The sequence below is a fragment of the Callithrix jacchus genome, chromosome 10, assembly GCF_049354715.1.
Source record: "Callithrix jacchus isolate 240 chromosome 10, calJac240_pri, whole genome shotgun sequence".
In the NCBI taxonomy this organism is placed as follows: Eukaryota; Metazoa; Chordata; class Mammalia; order Primates; family Cebidae; genus Callithrix; species Callithrix jacchus.
In genome coordinates, this window is record NC_133511.1 from 11,520,001 (window position 1) to 11,539,329 (window position 19,329).

The window sequence follows — 19,329 nt, forward strand, 5'->3', positions numbered from 1 at the left end:
TATTTGAAACATGTATAGATACACTTGACATTGAAGGACTGAAAGCTTTTCCTCTGGGATCCAGAATAAGTCAAGGCTGCTTGCTGTCACTACTTGGTTCAACATTTTACTAGAGGATCTGGTCAGTAGAGCAAGAAAAAGAAACACAGGGCAGAAGAAATGGAAAACTCATTGATCACAATGATATGATTGGTCCAAAAGACTCTACAAATAAAATTTGGAATTATTAGGAATGTTTAGCAAAATTTAAACTTACAGGATGTCAATCAATGTCATATACTCCATAGCAATAAACAAAATGAAATTTTATAACAATATAATTTACAAGCATTTGAAAATGTTTACCTTGAAATAAATCTAATAAAAGATGAGAGTGCTCTATAAAAAAGTATAAAATCTTATTGGCCAGGCACAGTGGCTCATGCCTGTCATCCCAGCACTTTGGGAGGCCAAGGCGGGTGGATCAGATGAGGTCAGGAGTTCAAGACCAGCTTGGCCAACATGGGGAAACCCCATCTCTACTAAAAATACAGAAATCAGCTGGGTGTGGTGGCACACGTCTGTAATCCCGTGGGAGGCTGAGGCAGGAGAATCGTTTGAACCTGGGAGGAAGAGGTTGCAGTGAGCTGAGATCACACCACTGCACTCCAGCCTGGGCAACAGAGTGAGAGTCTGTCTCCAAAAAAAAAAAAAAAGGATAAAATTTTATTGACAAACATCCATCAACTTATAGATTTATGTATACATATTATTAAAATGTGGTATGTCCATACACATTTTAATACTCAGCCATAACAAGGAATGAAGTTCTGATACATGCTATGCCATAGGTAAACCTTAAAAATATTGCTGTAACTGAAAGAGTCCAGACACCAAAGGCCACATATACATGATTCCATTTATATGAAATGTTCATAATAGGCAAATCCTCCAAGGCAGAAAGCAGAGGTTACTATGAACTGGGGAGTGACTGCTTAATGGATATTTAATGGGTATGGGTTTTTTTGGAGGGGGCATAATAAAAATTTTCTAAAGCTAGATACTGGTGAGTTGCAAATTATAAATGTATTAAAAGTCATTGAATTGTATACTCTGAAATGATTAAAATTTAAATTTTATGTTGTGCATATTTTACAATACAAAAATTGAAATGGTGAATTTTATTTCAAATAATTTTTTGATACACAATAAAGCAGACCTTATTAATGCAGTGATATACTTGACTCCTGGACGAAAGCCTTACTATTATAAAGATGTCAATTCTAAACAAATTGATTGCTAAATTAAATATAATCTCAATCAAAATTCCAACAGTTCCAACAGAGTGTTTTTGAAATTCAACAAGTGGATTCTAAAATGTGCATGGAAAGGCAGAAGAACAAGAACAGCCAAGGCACTCTTAAGAAAGAAGAACAGGCTGGGTGCGGTGGCTCACATCTGTAATCCCGTACCTCGGGAAACCAAAGTGGGAACTTGAGATCATCCTAGGCAAACAGTGAGACCCTGTTTCTACAAAAATTTAAAAATCAGCAGGTTGTGGTGGTGTGTACCCATAGTCCTAGCTCCTAAGGAGATTGAGGCAGGAAAACTGCTTGAGCCCAGGAGGTTGAGGTAGCAGTAAGATATGATCATGCCATTGCATTCCAGCCTGGGTGACAGAGCAAGATCTCATCTCTAAAAAGAAACAACAAAGTGGGGGCTTACGTGCTATAAAGCTATAGAAATTAATACAGTAGTCCGGGTGCAGTGGCTCATGCCTGTAATCCCAGCACTTCTGGGAGGCCAAGGCAGGTGGATCACCTAAGGTCAGACGTTCAAGACCAGCCTGGCCAAGATGGCGAAATACCACCTCTACTAAAAATACAAAAATTAGCCAGGCATTGTGGTGGGAACCTGTAGTCGCAGCTACTCAAGAGGCTGAGACAGGAGAATTCCTTGAACCTGGGAGGCGGAGGCGGAGGCTGCAGTGAGCCAAGATACCACCACTGCACTCCAGCCTGGCAACAGAGCAAGACTTTTGTCTCAAAAAGAAAAAAAGGAATGAATATGGTGAGGTATCAGTGCAGGAACACATCAACAGACCAATGAAATAGAACGAAGAGCCTATATCAGATGCAAGTACACACAAACCCTTATTTATGACAGAAGTGACACCACAAAGAAGCAGATGGTCTTTTCACCAACTGGTGCTGGGACAACTGAATATCCATTAGGGGAAAAACGAAATTGAACCTCAACCTCACACCATACAAAAATCAACTTTAGATGGATTATAGGCCTAAAAGTGAAAAGATAAGCCTTCTGGAAGATAATATAAAAGAATATCTTCAAGATCTTGGGTAAAAGAGTTTGTAGATAAAGCATTAATTATAAAAAGAATGACAGATAATTTGATGATATTAAAGTTGAGAATACCTTTTCATGAAAAGACACATGAAGGCCAGGCACAGTGGCTCATGCCTGTAATCCCAGCACTTTCAGAGGCTGAGGCAGGAGGATCACTTGAGGCCAGGAGTTTGAGACCAGCCTGAGCAAAATAATGAGACCCCATCTCTACAAAAAATAAAACAATTAGCTGGGCATGGTGGTGCACACCTGTGGCTCCAACTACTTTGGAGGCTGGGGTGGGAGAATTGAGGCTGGGGTGGGAGAATTGCTTGAGCCCAGGAGGTAGAGGTGGCAGTGAGTCAAAAGACATTAAGAATTAAAAAAAACATAAAATGAGAGAAGATATATGCAATACATTTAACCATTGAGGATTCATATCTAGAATATACAGAACTTCTGTTAATCAACAAGACAAAGACAAAACACCCAAAATAAAAACAGGCAACGGCCAGGCACGGTGGCTCATGCCTGTAATCCCAGCACTTTAGGAGGCCAAGATGGGCGGATCACAAGGTCAGAAGTTCAAGACCAGCCTGGCCAACACAGTGAAACCCCATCTCTACTAAAAATACAAAAATTAGCCAGGCATGGTGGCGCATGTCTGTAGTCCCAGCTACTTAGAAGGCTGAGGCAGGAGAATCGCTTGAACCCAGGAGGTGGAGGTTGTAGTGAGCCGAGATTGCACCACTGCACTCCAGCTTGGGCAACAGAGTAAGATTTCATCTCAAAAAAAAGAAAAGAAAAGAAAAACGATCAAATGACTTAGGTACTTCATCAGAAGAAACCTAAATGGCCAAAACAAGTGATAATGCGTTCGACCTCATTAGTAACCAGCAAATGCAAATGAAAATCACAATGAAAAATTACAATTATACATTGCTGGCAGGAAATTAAGTTGGTAAGAGATCTTTAGAAAACTATTTGGCAAAATCTACTAAAATTGAACATATGTATTTCCGATGATGAAACAATTCTACCCCTACTTATTAGATTGAACCATATAAAATTATTATTTGATGTTTGAGCCACAAAAATGGTAATTTCATATATAGTTCAACCTAATATATATCCAAGAGAAATGCCTGCACCAAAAGACAAGTTCAAGAATGTTCAAAGTGGTGTTATTTGTAGTTATCCCAGATTGGAAACAAAAACACCCATTAACAACAAAATAATAAATAAATAGTGGTAAAGTCATACAATGAAATATTAACAAGACAGAATGAACTATAGCTACAGGCAATAACGTACACAATTATTATAAACAAAATGATGAGTGAAAGGATCAAGACACAAAAGGGTAAACACAGTGTGATTCAAGGCGAAACGAACCTAAATCATTTAGGGACACATGTAAAAGTCAGAAATCTAAAGAGAAAAGCAAGAAATTCATTACCATAGGAGTCAGGAGACTCCCTCAGAACAGTGGTGTGGGTAGGTGATCAAAAGGAATTACTGGGGGAGCTCCTGGGTGCTGGCAACGTGCTATTATTTGACCTGGGTTACACAGACACTGGCTCTATTATTATTACTACTACTTTACTGTACAAATACTTCACACATATTTAGGCTTATAGATTATACATGAGTAGAAGGTTTTTAAAAAGTGCATACAAGAACAAGTTGGTCATCTCTGACTTACAGTAAACTCTGTTCTTCCCCAACCTCCACCTTACAGAAATGTTCTCATTCTCTCCCAGCATTATTTATATGTAAAAAAGACTTCAGTCTCACATCTGTCTCTACATATGGCTTATTCCTCCAGGGGAGAGAAAGCACACTGAGAATTGACGTCAGACCCAATTCCATTCCACATAACTCTAAAAATGATCCTTTGCATAAACACTTCAGGAAGTAGACTTTTCAGTCTGAACACCCACTCTGTATCTCCCAAGGATTATAAGAACATGAAACAAGTTTTTAAAAGCTTTACAAGTGCCATGCCTCTGTAAGCAAACAGAACCAGCAAGAGACAGAGAAGAGACACTGAGGGTCTCATGCTTAGACTTCTTTTGATTAGGGAGCCCTCAGTGTGACATTTTAATATTTGACCTCGGTGTGTTTCTTTCTGGCCAGGCACACTACAGGCCTGGTTATCTAGATTTGGTGTCAGGTACAAGGTCTACCAGAGATGTGGGTGGTAACTAATTAATATGCAACTGTATCAGTCAGCTTAGGCTTCACTTATCACATCAACCCTAAGGAAATTCCATTTAAAGTAAAGGTCTTAGAAAGATACCAAGGCCCAATCTGAGCAGTACAGTGAGAGCTCATCTTTACAAAAAAGATTTTTTTTAAATTAGCTCAGCATGGTGGCTCACACTTGTAGTCCTAGCTACTTGGGTGTCTAAGGTTGGAGGATCACTTGAGCCCAAGAGTTCGAGGCTGCAGTGAGCTATGACTGTGCCATGGCACTCCAGCCCAGGTAACAGAGCAAGACCCTGTCTCTAAAAATAAAAAAAAGAAAGACACCAAAGCAAAATCATATTAATCAAAAGGTTAATCCATTAGAAAACTTTCAATCTTTTTTCACCCTCTCTGGGAAGCAGCTGATGGAACAACTCAAACACGTAAGGACAAAGCCCTCCAGCAGAAAATGATTAGGTATGATCAAGGGCAGGTTCTTCACTCAAGAACAACTAAGGTTATTAGAAAAGGAGTTCAAAGTCAGGGGGCCTAGACTCAGGCCTGGGTTCTACCATAAACTGGCTGAGTGACTCACAGTCTTTTCAGTTTTTATACCTCATTTTCTTCTGATAATAAAGATAATATCACTTACCTCAAAGAGTTATAATGAGGATTAAATGAGATAATTCATTAAAATAAAACTGGTAAACTGTAAAGGACTATAAAAGTAGCTAGAATATCAGAAGGAATCCTTGACCGGCTCTACGAAATGTGCGTATTTAGCTGGAAGAAACAATCTCTGGAACATTAGAGCCCATTAAATTAAATTATTCTTGTTTCGACCTGGTTAATGTCTACTATGAATTCAAGTTAAACCCAACATATAGGACGGAAGGATTACAATGTTAACCATTCACAGTCCCCAGTTAGCAATGAACAAGCAGTATTCACTAAATGGTATCAAAATAAATCTTCTTGGTTTCAGGTTACATTTTCATGCTTCTTCACAATTTCGTAGTTTTGATTAGTTGTTGGGCACTATGATTTTTTGAGTACTGAATTTGTTGACTTTATTTGAAGGGTGATATAATTTGCCCTGACAGGCAATAAAATTGTTTACAGATCAAAAAGCAAAAAAGGAATCTTCTAGGCATCCTCAAAGCATTTATTAAGTATCTAAACTGAAGTATATAAAATTGCATGTAAGTCATAATATGTCCTTGTTCTTTTCTTTTGCTCACTGCAGCCTCAAACTAAGGAGTTCAAGTCCAGCCTGGGCAGCAGGGTGAAACCCCGTCTCTACAAAAAAAATACAAAAATTAGCCAGGCATGGTGGCAAGTGCCTGTAGTTGCAGCTACTCAAGAGACTGAGGCAGGAGGATCACTTAAGCCCGGGAGGTCAAGGTTGCAGTGAGTTGTGTTTGCACCACTGCACTCCAGCCTGGGTGATGAAGCATGACCCTGTCTCAAAAGAAAGGCCAGGTGCTGTGGCTCACACCTGTAATTCTAATACTTTGGGACGCCAAGGCAGGCAGATTGCTTGAGCCTAGGAACTCAAGATCAACCCAGGCAACATGGTGAGACCCCGTCTCTACAAAAATTAGCTGGGCATAGTGGTGTGCACGGTATGCACCTGTAGTCCCAGCTACTCAGGAGGCTGAGGTGGGAGAATTGCCTGAGCCCAGGAAGTTGAAGCTGAACTCCTGGCCTCAGGCAATCTTCTTACCTCAGCTTCCCAAAGTGCTGAGATAACAGGCATGAGCCACCATACCCAGCTGACCATTCTTTCTTTTGGAGACAGGGTCTCAATCTGTCACCCGAGCTGGAGTGTAATGATGTGATCATAACTCACTGCAGCCTCAACCTCTCAGGCTCAAGTGATCTTTGCAGCTCAGTCTCCCAAGGAGCTGGGACCGCAGGCATGTGCCACCATGCCTGGCTTATTTTTAAATTAAAAAAAAAATAGAGACAAGATCTTACTAACTTGCCCAGGCTGGTCTCGAATTCCTGGGCTCCAGTGATTCCTCCCACCTTGGCCTCCAAAAGTTCTGGGTTACAAGCATGAGCCACCACACCCAGCCCCAGGCCATTCTTAAACTCATAATTTGGGTAAGGAAATGACATTAGCATATATGAAATACAGAAAATATTAAAAATTCAGAGTTCAGAAAGGATGAGATCACTGGAGGCTAGAGTAGCTGAAAAGACTTCCTAGAACTCATAATAAAAGTTAAAGAGAAAACAGAGGGAAAAAGGCAGAAAGGAGAATGGTTGACAGGGGAAGAGGACGAATATCTACCTGTTGCAAAAAGTGTCTGTTGAGAAACAAACGAACAGAGAGGGCCAAAGAACACAGAAAAAGCTGAGAAGACGCCCGTAATACTGGGCAGAAGGAAGAAGCAGAAGAAGCCAGGGATGAGGGGAACCAGAAGACAGGATGTAGAAGAATCGAATAAGTACACAGTTTTGAAAACCTGGGTGGAGAGTGAATTTCAAATGCTACAAAAAGGCTATGAGGAGCTGAAGACTGAGAAAAGGCAACAGGAGGAATAGGTTCAATGATTGTATCAAACAATTTTATCACAGTTTACAATGCCATGTGGGGACAAGGAAAGAACTAATAGTCCAACCTCCTATTCTCAGTGACCTTCCCCGCTGTCTATCCAGCTGCCTGAGCCAAAGCCCCACAAGTCCTAAGACAGGAAGGATGTGAAGTTGCATTCAATCATCTATCAGCTGGAACTGACAATGACGCACGTAGCTGTAAAAATAGAGATCTCTGGCAAGGGCCAACATGAGGTTCAGGGAACATCACAGAGAAACCATCTCCACACAGAAGACAGATCTTATTTCTCAAATGTCACTGAAAATTTTCTGGTAAACAACTGTCATCATGAATCTTCTAAGAGTCCAAAGGGATAATGTGAAAGATCAATCTAAATCAACTGCCCTGTAAACTCCTAGGCAAGTGGGAGGATTAAAGCTGAAAAAACTGTTTAGACAGTTTGCCCACAGCTCAGCAAAATTTGGTCATAACTGAGACTATCCAACAGCAACAATAGCTGACATATGTTATTAATTTAATACTTAGCTTTTAAGCAGCATTCAGAATGTCTTCCTTGCAAACACATAATAAATTCTGATTCATCACATCTCATATCCCTTTGTGAGCAACTGTAGCAATCCCCAAGCCTTCTTACAGCTGAGTCTTACAAGCTGTGTGAAGGCAAGGACTGAGTCTGTCTTGATCAGCACTATAAACCTGGTCCCTGGTACAGTATCTGGCATATCTCAGGCAGTCAAAAAGTATTTGTGGAAGGAAAGAATGCTGGACAACTTCCAACACCAAGCTGTTCAAAACTATGACCAGCTTATCCGTAAGTGCCAAGAATTTCTTCCCTCAGCTTCTAGCCCCTGGAGGACAATCTATTTCCTCCAAAATACCATACAATAAAGGTCACATAATATTATAATAAATCTATGAAACATTTCTAATTAGCAAAATGAGTTCAAGCTCCAGCAAACTGGCTACTAATTTTGAGTAAGGCTAGAAAATTCACCATAACAAGATTTGACTTACTAGGATATTTTATAGAATGGAAAATTAAAGTATGTGAGTAGTCTATGGAAATCAATTTAAGTAACTATTTTTGAATTCTACTACTGTGATAAGAATATATGACTCCATTCAGATCTATGAATGTGTTCCTGCTATTGGGGAAGGAATTAGAGAATCCAAAGGAAATAAATAGAAGAATCACATTTAAGAGCAACTGTCTTAGTCCACTCTGTATTTATATAACAGAGTATCTGAGACCAGTTAATTTATAAAGAACAGAAATTTACTTCCTTACAGTTCTAGAGGCTGATAAGTACAAAATCAAGGTGCTGGCATCTTGTAAGGGCCTTCTTACTGTGCCATCTCATGGCAGAAAGTAGCACATGGCAGAAGGGCATAGACAGGGCAAGAGACAGCAAGGGGTGGGGGTAAACGCATCCTTTTATAAAGAACTAACTCTTGAGATAAACAGCCACTCATGTGATAATGGCATTAATCTGTTCATGAGGGCAGTGTTCTCATAAGCAAAACACTTTCCATTAGGTCCCATCTCCTAACATTGACACATTGGGGATCAAGTTCTCAACACATGAACTTGGGGAGACACAAACCATAGCATTAACTGAAATTCCACACTGATTATTTCATGCCTTTCTCAATTTATACACAAGATGTTAGCGATAATCAAGTCCAGTTCTGCAAACTTCCAGAACTTTCTTCATGTAAGAAGTTCTGAGATGTCTTTTGACTCTATTTTAGCCACAACTTTTTTACTATAAAAAATACAAATGTAGGACCAGGTATTGTGGCTCATGCCTGTAATTCCAGCACTTTGGGAAACTGAGGTAGGAGGATCACTTGAGGCCAGGGGTTCAAGACCAGCATGGAAACACAGTGAGACCCTCTCTTCAAAAAAAAAAAAAAAACACACACACACATACACACGCACGCACGCACACACGCACGTCAGGTATGGTGGTGTGCATTTGTGATCCTCATTACTTGGGAGGCTGAGGAGGTAGGACTGCTTGATATCAGGAATTTGAAACTACAGTGAGCTATGACTATACCACTGCACCACAGCCTGGGCAGAAGAGCAATACCTTGTCTCTAAAAATAACATTTTTAAAAAAGTAAAAAGAAATCCTATTGGACATGCTCTAAATATCTGAAAATGGATTATCAGTATATTTTTCCCATACGGCCCTACTTTCACGCTCTATATTTGTATAAGATCAAGTGGGCTTTTGCTCTTCTGTCCTCCTTAAGCTCAACTTAACACACCTGCATTACTGTTTGACAGGTGTACTGCCCCAGTCAAACATCATACTTGGCACCATCCCCAGAGTAGTACCAGATGCCAGAGCCCCTTGGGGACCATCCCCAACCCCTAGGGCCTCCCACTAATTCTACTCTTCTCATGTCTCTCCACCATGCCAGACTAGCGTCAAGCTCAACAGGGTCTTCTTTTCCCACTGATTCCAACAAGTCCATTCCCTTGGTTGTGGTTTCACTAGATCATAGCTGGGAACAGTGGGAATCTGTTCCTACAGAATGGTCTATTGATGTGTGTCACTAATGAGATGACGAGGCATTTGGCTACGTCAAGAGTCATAGTGCCTTCTGCTGTTTACCCAGGGTTCACTGAATTTCTTCACATTGACATTCAGAGCACTGGGCAGAAATCACATTGCATTAATACCCACTCCGGGCCTTCTAGATGGATACCGATTACATTGGCAGGAACCATAAAACAAACATTTGAAGTGGCTAGTGCTCCAAAAAGTCAGCAATAGAAGAGCAGACTATAATAACGCTCTGTGCTGGGTGCAATGGCTCACACCTGTAACCCCAGCACTTTGGGAGGCCAAGGTGCGTCGATCGCTTGAGCCTAGGAGTTCAAGTCCAGCCTGGGCAGCAGGGTGAAACCCCGTCTCTACAAAAAAAATACAAAAATTAGCCAGGCATGGTGGCAAGTGCCTGTAGTTGCAGCTACTCAAGAGACTGAGGCAGGAGGATCACTTAAGCCCGGGAGGTCAAGGTTGCAGTGAGTTGTGTTTGCACCACTGCACTCCAGCCTGGGTGATGAAGCATGACCCTGTCTCAAAAGAAAGGCCGGTGCTGTGGCTCACACCTGTAATTCTAATACTTTGGGAGGCCAAGGCAGGCAGATTGCTTGAGCCTCGGAATTCAAGACCAACCTGGGCAACATAGTGAGACCCCGTCTCCACAAAAATTAGCTGGGTGTGGTGGTGTGCACCTGTGGTCCCAGCTACTCAGGAGGCTGATGGGAGAATCACCTGAGCCTAGGAAGTTGAAGCTGTAGTGAGCCATGATCATGCCACTGCACTCCAAGCTGGGTGACAGAGCCTGTACAAAAAAAAATGTTCTGTATTTTTTACCTCTCAGTGCTCTTTTTATTTAAATCTAGCTAATATTTTCATTCGTATCAGGAAATGGGACCGCTGAATACTCTGCCTCCGGCTCTGTGATTTAGGGAAGTAACTTAACCTATACTCAGGGATTTTTACCACCTTTCCAAAAGGTTTGGACAGCAAACCATGAAGAGCCCTCTCAACTGCAGAAAGGACAACTGTAGAGAAAGCAAACATACCTTACAATTGCAAATACACTCCCCTTTGCTGATTCTACTACTGCTGCTCATCATTACACACATTTCCATATTAAAAGCCCTGTGCTGGAGGTAAAAATATACAGGATCTGCTTTTACACTGCCAAGTCTTGGGCACATAGAAAGTCTATGTCTTACTTCTAGCACTGAACACAGTTAAGAAACATTTGTCACAAAAGGAAGGCAAAATAAGATCATTCAGTTCTCTCAATTCATTGATGTCAAGGAGCTATTTAAGGCCAGTGCTAAATATGGAAAGGTTAGAGAAATTCTGTGGGCTTACATGCCTGAAAAAATCTAAATTTTTACAGTGCTTCTTCATGTCTAAGTGCTTTATCAACATAAAAGGTCTGATTTGGGAACAGGTCACATGTCTTACCTACAGAGCCTAGAATCACCACATACATCTATCCTGAAGTTAGGTGACGGCAAATACAGAAAGCTCCAATGGTTGTTTCCCTTCCCACTGTTCACATTTGACATCAACAATCAACGATGGCACTCTTCCACCGAGCTCGGATTCAATGTCATTACGGTCTTTCATCCCAGGGTCCAGTGAGCCACTACCAACTCATGAGAGGTTGTATGTGAAATGAAACTATTTATCCCACTTGTGAAATCAGTGCATGGGGGTGAACACCCAGGATGGTGGCACTGCAGTTCAGTGAAGCCCAACTGCATGGCATCTCTCAGTTCTCAACGACATATCTGAAAATAAATGAACTGACTTTATACAAAAATGCAGATTTAGAAATCTGAGAATTCATGGGAGATTGCTTGATTTGTTTAGCAATAACAAATTCTGGGTTTCTTTCATAAATCTGACTTTTAAAATACCACCGTATATAAAATATTTTAAGAATGCATCTATAACAGAATGAAATTCATTAGTATTTATGACTAAAGTCACTATCGCTGCTATGGTTAAGAAAGGCCTGCTAAATACTAAATTAGGAAACAAAAGAAAAATCACACAAATTTTAGAGAATTTCTACTTTAGAGTTAAGTCAACATATATATACAAATAGTCACCATTTTTGTCAAAATCTCTATTTTTTTCTTTATGGGTTGTATATTCTTATTAATAGTTTAAAAGGGGACTGAAGGAAGACAAATACATGGATAGATACCTTCCCTTTAGGAACTTCCAACGTATGATGGACACTCTCAGACATATAAACTTTAAATGGCGTTTAGCCAATAGAACAAAGCCATAGTACCAAAGCATAAATAAAAACTAATGTGAAGTTAATTTTCAACTATCCAGAGTTGGCAAAACATGCTTATAAAATATTTTCCTACTATAATTTCTGTGCTTTATCTGTTAGTTTCCATTATTATCAATTCCTGCTGTATACTTTGCAATCTAAGAACAGGGAATGTCTTTTTAAACGCAAACCTTTCACAGTTATTTTCATCACGCATTCTGAAGAATGTAAATTCAACAGATCAAGTTCTACCCAGGTTAATATTCGCATCAACCTATGAAATTTTATTAAGTTGCACGAGGGAGGTATGCCTCCCAGGCTTTGAATTAGAGTTTCATTAATGACCCTGAAAGAGAATTCAGCAACATCTGTGTGAAACAGACCTACCATAGCTAAAAAAAAAAAGTATTCCATCTTCCCGCAACGTATCAAACTTGATAGGGAGCTGGTTAGGACACAAATCTGCCAAATACAAACCTCTGGCAATTACATTAAAAACAAACCACAGGAGAAAGCTAGACATGACCCCTGTCCTCCAGGGGCTTGTTACCTGGTACTCTTACTGGATTATAAACAACCTTGAAAAATGGTAGTGCTTGAGTCCTAATTGGTCCCAATTTTTACTACTAACAAGATTTAGAGAGACCTCTCTTTAGTTCAAAGAGACTATGAAGGGCTCTTTGAGCATTTCAGTTAAGTTTTAAAAAATCACCTGCTGTGTATAATCCCTATGTCAGGCATTGCGAAGGTTTCAAAGATTAATTACAAACATGAATCCTTGTCTTTAAACAAATGTAAAATTTGCCAGAGAACACGGTCACATATATAAATATGTGAAAACATAACAGGAAAGAAATGAAAATGCTTCTGCTCAATTAACTAAATTCTAGAACCTCAAGCCATTTAATTTCCCCTAAATAGTCAATGTTCTTTCATACGTCAAGCCTTTGCATATGCTGTTCCTTCTGACTGGAATGTCAATTTCCCATTCCTCTGCCAGAAAATTCTTAATCAGCCTCTAAGACTCAACTCCTATGCCACCTCTTATGTGAGGCTAAAGTAGAGTTCTCTCACCTTCTCTATGGACATTATGGCACTCAGTAAACTGTTTAATAATATTTTGTTTCTTCTACTAGACTCTGAGGGTAAGATTTATATCCTTTTCTAAATCCACCTTTAAGTTTATCAAAATAATATATGCAGCCAGACAAGGTGGGTGTGACATCTGTAATCCTAGTACTTTAGGAGGCCAAGGCAGGTGGATCACCTGAGGTTGGGAGTTTGAGACCAGCCTGACCAATATGGAGAAACCCCATCTCCACTAAAAATACAAGATTAGCCAGGCATGGTGGCATATGCCTGTAATCCCAGTTACTCAGGAGGCTGAGGCAGAAGGATCACTTGACCCCGGGAGGTAGAGGTTGCAGTGAGCTGAGACCACACTATTGCACTCTAGCCTGGGCAACAAGAGCGAAACTCCATCTCAAAATAATAATAATAAGAAGAAAAACAATAATATACATGGTCAGGTGCAGTGGCTCATTCCAGATCCCAACACTCTGGGAGGTCAAGGTGGGAGGATTGCTTGAGTCTAGGAGTTTGAGACCAGCCTGGACAACATTGCCAGACCCTGTCTCTTAAAAAAAAAAAAAAAAAATTGGCTGGTTATGGTGACTCAGGCCCATAGTCCCAGCTACTTGAGAGGATGAGGTAGGAGGATTGCTTGAGTCAGGGAGATCTAGGCTGCAGTGAGCAGTGACTGTGCCACCGTACTCAGCCTGAATGACAAAATAAGTAGTATATACACAAGAGTTTTTAAAACAACTTAAGTAGTACAAGAAGCTTATGATGAAAAACAGCAGTACCCTCCTTATTCCCCAGTCCAGCTTCCCAAAGGCAACCACTCAACTCTTCCAGCTTTTTCTCCTGGTAGCTTTTTTTTTTTTTTTTTTTTTGAGACAGAGTCTCACTCTGTCACCCAGGCTGGAGTGCAGTGGTGCAATCTCAGGTTTAAACCATCCTGACCTCTTCTGGTAGCTTTTGATTTTTCAATTATCAAATAGTAACATACACTAACTTCTTTTGGTACTTGATACATCTTGGTGTGGGGCTTCCCTCATTCATCATTTGAGGAACACTTTGCAGGCTCTTGCAATCTGAAAACTGATATCCTTCAGTTCTGGGGATAGTCTCACATGATTCCTTTAGCAATCTCCTCTCTTCCGTCTCACCTGTTTTCTCTTTCTGGATATCCCATTAGCTAAATTCTGGATTTTGATTTTATTGTTTCCTTTCTATTTTCTTTGTTTTTGTTTTGTTTTGTATTATTATAGTCTGGAAGATTTCTTCAACTTTATCTTCTAATCATTCTACTGCCTTTAAGAAACTCTTTTATTTTAATTTCTAGCAGCTTTTATTTCTTGATTGTGTCCTTTTAAAATCATAATGTGAAAATCATGTTCTTGTTTTTTTTTTTTTTTTTTGAGACGGAGTTTCACTCTTGTTACCCAGGCTGGAGTGCAATGGCGCGATCTCGGCTCACCGCAACCTCCACCTCCTGGGTTCAGGCAATTCTCCTGCCTCAGCCTCCTGCGTAGCTGGGATTACAGGCACGCACCACTGTGCCCAGCTAATTTTTTGTGTGTTTTTTTTTAGCAGAGACGGGGTTTCACCATGTTGACCAGGATGGTCTCAATCTCTTGACCTCGTGATCCAGCCGCCTCGGCCTCCCAAAGTGCTGGGATTACAGGTGTGAGACACCACACCCAGCCATTTTTATGAACCCCAAATTTTTAATCTATCAGGAAATATTAATTTTTTTTTCTGCTTTCTACATTGCTTCTGTTTCTCTCAATTCTTTTTTTTCCCCATAATTCCTCCTTCCTTTTTTTCTTATAAAGGACTTTTCTTAAATGACAGGAGATTATGCTTTCTGTAACCTATTTTCAGCACATAGGGACAAAAAATGTTGAATGAATGGATGAATGAATCAACCAATGAAGGAAAAGAGTAAGAAACACTTAAAAGTGATTAAGAACAAAAAAGATGCCCAGGCATGGCAGCTCTTGCCTGTAATTCCAGCACTTTGGGATACTGAGGTGGGAAGATCATGTGAGGTCAGGAGTTCGAGATGAGCCTGGCCATCATTGTGAAATCCTGTCTCTACTAAAAATACAAAAAAATTAGCCAGGCATGGTGACACACACCTGTAATCCCAGCTACTTGGGAGCTGAGACACAAGAATTGCTTGAACCTGGGAGGTGGAGGTTGCAGTGAGCTGAGATTGCACCACTGCACTCTAGCCTAGGCAACAGAAATAGATCCTATCTCAAGAAAAAAATCAAACAAAAAACAAAAAGCAGAACAGAACAAAAAAGATACCTAAAGACAGGAGATGAGGCTGGGTGCGGTGGCTCAAGCCTGTAATCCCAGCACTTTGGGAGGCCAACGTGGGCAGATTGCCTGAGGTCAAGAGTTTGCTACCAGTCTGGCCAACACAGTGAAACCCCATCTCTACTAAAAATACAAAAAAATTAGCTGGGCATGGTGACATACGCCTATTAATCCCAGCTACTTGGGAGGCTGAAGCACAGGAATTGCTTGAACCAGGGAAGTGGAGGCTGCAATGAGCCCAGATCGTGCCACTGCAGCCTGGGTGACAGAGCAAGACTCTGTCTAAAAAAAAGATAGGAGATGAACATGATTGTGCTGATAAGATTTATAGATCATTGCCTTCTTGAGCCAGTGATTTAAAACTGTTGGAATTACCCCACCAATGGATAGTCTCAAGCATGCTTACGGGACAAACAAGGCTTTCCGTCCAAACCCCAACAACAGGAAAACTGACTTTATTTAAATTTTTATTTAATTCCTGAATGCACTTCAGCGTGAAGGAGTTTAATAGCCTACTTGCCTTAGGCACCGCAGCATCCTCTTTAGCTCTAGGTTTCTTAAAAAACGTTTCCTCGGAGCTTATTAATTTGTAAAACACATCATCTTTTTTGAAGTAATCAAGAAATAATTTGCGGAAAGAGTAGCAAAGACAGTATTAAATATGACTAAAATGACTTAAGAGGCCAGAAGTCTACGAGGGAAAAATTACTTAATAGAAAACTTATCTCCCAACTTTGAGTCAAAAGTCCTTATGTTCAAGGAAGAGAAGCTCAAGGTCAACTGAAAACACATTGAATGTTGCTCATTAAATCCACCACAGATCTTCTTGGTAGGAATATCAAACATTTCAGTGACAGCCCCTCAATAGGTTATTTTTTTCCATGATGAAATTAAAAATTATTACCAAAATAAAAAATCTTAAAAAAACCACTTATAGTCCTCCCACCCAAAGAAAGTCACCATCAGCCTGTCAGTATATATCCTAGAACTTCTCTGCAGATATTGATTTTTCTTTACAAGATCTGGATCATGCTATATTGTTTTATTGCGACTATTTTTAGCTTGAGATTCCTCAGTTCATATCCCTGAAAACACCAAGTGTCTACTGCCCGATAGGTCTAAAAGCTAAATTAACATGACTTGAATTACAACCAGAGAATAAATCATTCTTTCAATTTTATAAATATCTCACACTGCAAAATCTGAGATCATAACCACATCATCTACAATTCAAAAATCAAAAGACTGGATTTAAATCTCCCTTAAAGTATAAACAAAGAGCCCATTTTTTTTGTTTCTTCAGATTTAATCATTCTTTCTTGCATCAAAAATAACAAAATTGTAGGGTGACATTAACACATGATCATGAAACAAAAATGTGTTTCATTTCATTAGTCACAGGCTACATATCAACCAGCTGTCGAAGCTAAAAATATGCCTTAATTTAAAATTTTGTAAAACACAAGCATTTAGGACTCATTCTGAAAGAAATATGACTTCTTTCAGTTTCAACCCACTAGAAGCTTTAGAGAAGAACAAATAAGCTTCTATAAACCAAAAGATGAAAAGGTAACAGTGGGGGAATTCAAGCTAATTTATCAATCATCAATATCATTTACATCTTATCAATAAACATAAGTTAAGAATGACAATTCAATACCACTCCAGATGTAAACAAAATGACATATTCTCAAAGGAAATAAAAGCCCCAAAACAGAGGTTGAGATCCCAACAATAAAAGGGGTGTATTTTGTCAGGAGAGGAGTGAGCTAAGGAGAGCTGGGTAGTAATAAATACTGTCACAGTTTTCCTCGTCAGCTGTAACAGAAACTTTGTCAGGGTTGTAGTCTTCAATGACATCATCTCAACGCTCTAACACCAGCATCACACTCTTGGAGCAGGACACAGCACAGAGTAAGCCTCTAACAGTACTCATCTCTTCCAGGACAGAAGCAGCATGTAGACTTCCATCTCTGGGCTTGAGGGCCCCAGCCCAGGACATATGTCTCAAGGTAAACTCTCCTGCCATAAAATATTTGATAGGAAAATAGGTAACAGGATAAGCTAAAATATAAACACGTCAACTGGATTTCAGGTGTAGTTTCACAAATTGGAAAGAGGTGCAAAGAAGTGTCAACGATCTTAGAAATTCCCAGTCACTGAAAAGGAAAATGTACTTCACTTAATTCTAGAAAAGAATCACAGACTCTCCTAACATCCAGTCAATGCTCTTGCCACTATCATGTAGCCAATCATCAATATTATCCTATGCTATTTCCTTTATTGCAATAAGAACAAGGAGGCCTGGGAGGAAACATCTGAAAGGAAAAGATTTCAAGTATTTTTCTGTCTTTTCATTTCCTCTTTTAGATATGCTCCAGTTAAATTTTAAAAAGTATTTGTCCTTCAGAGCCACAGACTGTCTTACAGTTTTTCTGTCTCCCATATAACCTTGCTAAATACGTATTTGTCAATTGAATCTTTAAACTCACAAGTAAAAATGTATTGCACCGTAAAAAATCTAAACTCAAAGGTAAAAATTTTTATTTATTCAATCATTATAGCTCATGGAAACATCAATTAATTTCTAAATGCCAACATAATGGACACTAAAAATTAATTTTAAAGACGTATTTTGAACATTCTTCAATTAAATTCTTACATTTTAATCTAATTGCACTGTATATATTATAGCAATTTGAATCTGCTTGCCTTGATACCCAAGATTAATAACAATTAGTGAGGAAACAAATAGGTCAAGTTATTTTTTCCTCCAATAAGGACTTCCAAAAAGGGCAGGAGAAAGGATGAAATTAGAGAAAAGGGAAGAAAAAAAGAAAGGAAAGAGTGTCAGGGGAAATCCTGATCATTTTTATTTATTGTTAAACATAATATTAACTACTTAAAGTACCTTTCACATATAAACTAGAAATGGAAAGTAATTTTTTTGAAAAGTAATGGGTTGGGCACAGTGGCTTACTCCTGTAATCCCACCACTTTGGGAAACCAAGGCAGGAGGATCACTTGAAACCAGGAGTTTGAGACCAGCCTGGGCAAGATAGTGAGTCCCGCTCTCCACAAAAAAATTTAAAAATTAGATAGGGTTTGTGGCTAATTAAAAAAAAAAAAGTTTTTTTTGTTTAAACAGTCTCACTCTGTCACCCAAGCTGGAGTGCAGTGGCGTGATCTCGGTTCACTGAAACCTCTGCCTCCCAGGTTCAAGCGATTCTCCTGCCTCAGTCTCCCAAGTAGCTGGGACTACAGTTGTGCACTACCATGCCTGGCTAATTTTTGTATTTTTAGTAGAGAAGGGTTTTCATCATGTTGGCCAAGCTGGTCTTGAACTCCTTACCTCAGGTGATCTACCTGTCTTGGCTCCCAAAGTGCTGAGATTACAGGTGTGAGCCAACACGCTCAGCCAAATTCTTTGTAGAGACAGGGTCTTTACAGTGCCTGTAGTCCCAGCTACTCGGGAGGCTGAGGTGAGAAGATTCATTGAATCCAGGAGTTCAAGGCTACACTGAGCTATGATGATGCCACTGCACTCCAGCCTGGGTGACAGAGTGAGACCCTGTCTCTAAAAAACCAAACCAAACAAACAAATAGTAATGCTCAGCTACTTAATGTCTATTTGGCCTTGTAACATCAAAGAGTGATTAGCCATCACATGAAAACAAGAAAGAGGAGGCATGAAAATAATACTGAAGAATCCTGAAACCAAGCCTTTTATCCTAGGGCTAATCTTTATCAAGTTATAATCTCTCTGATCTCAGTTCTTTCACCCACAAAATAATAAGATCACAGACTATATTTTAAGCTCCCTTTTAAATCTAATATTCTTTCTACTGGTTAAATTGGAAAAGTAGGGATAAAGAAGAATTAAATAAAGAATGTTTTGACTGATATACAGTCAGTTCTGTTTTAATACTAGCTTTGAAAATGCAAATTTGTTCTAACACAAGGGACATATTAGGGAACACTTTGAGCATAATTTAATTTTTGCATTTGATTATGTCATTTAA

At 39.6% G+C, this 19,329-nt stretch overlaps 1 protein-coding gene across 34 annotated transcripts in view; it reads right to left on the reverse strand.

Moving 5' to 3' along the window:
• Positions 1-19,329, reverse strand: part of ALG9 (ALG9 alpha-1,2-mannosyltransferase) — a 108,808-nt gene that overhangs the window by 40,320 nt on the left and 49,159 nt on the right. For 2 of the 34 annotated variants that reach the window (XM_078339428.1, XM_017977538.4), the window contains exon 14: positions 16,593-17,329. The exons of the other annotated variants lie outside the window; for them this stretch is intronic. In XM_078339428.1, the coding sequence (XP_078195554.1) occupies positions 17,315-17,329 (15 nt within the window). In that variant the 3' untranslated portion in view covers positions 16,593-17,314. Of the gene's footprint in view, positions 1-16,592; positions 17,330-19,329 lie in introns of those variants that run through there. 34 annotated transcript variants of the gene reach the window in all.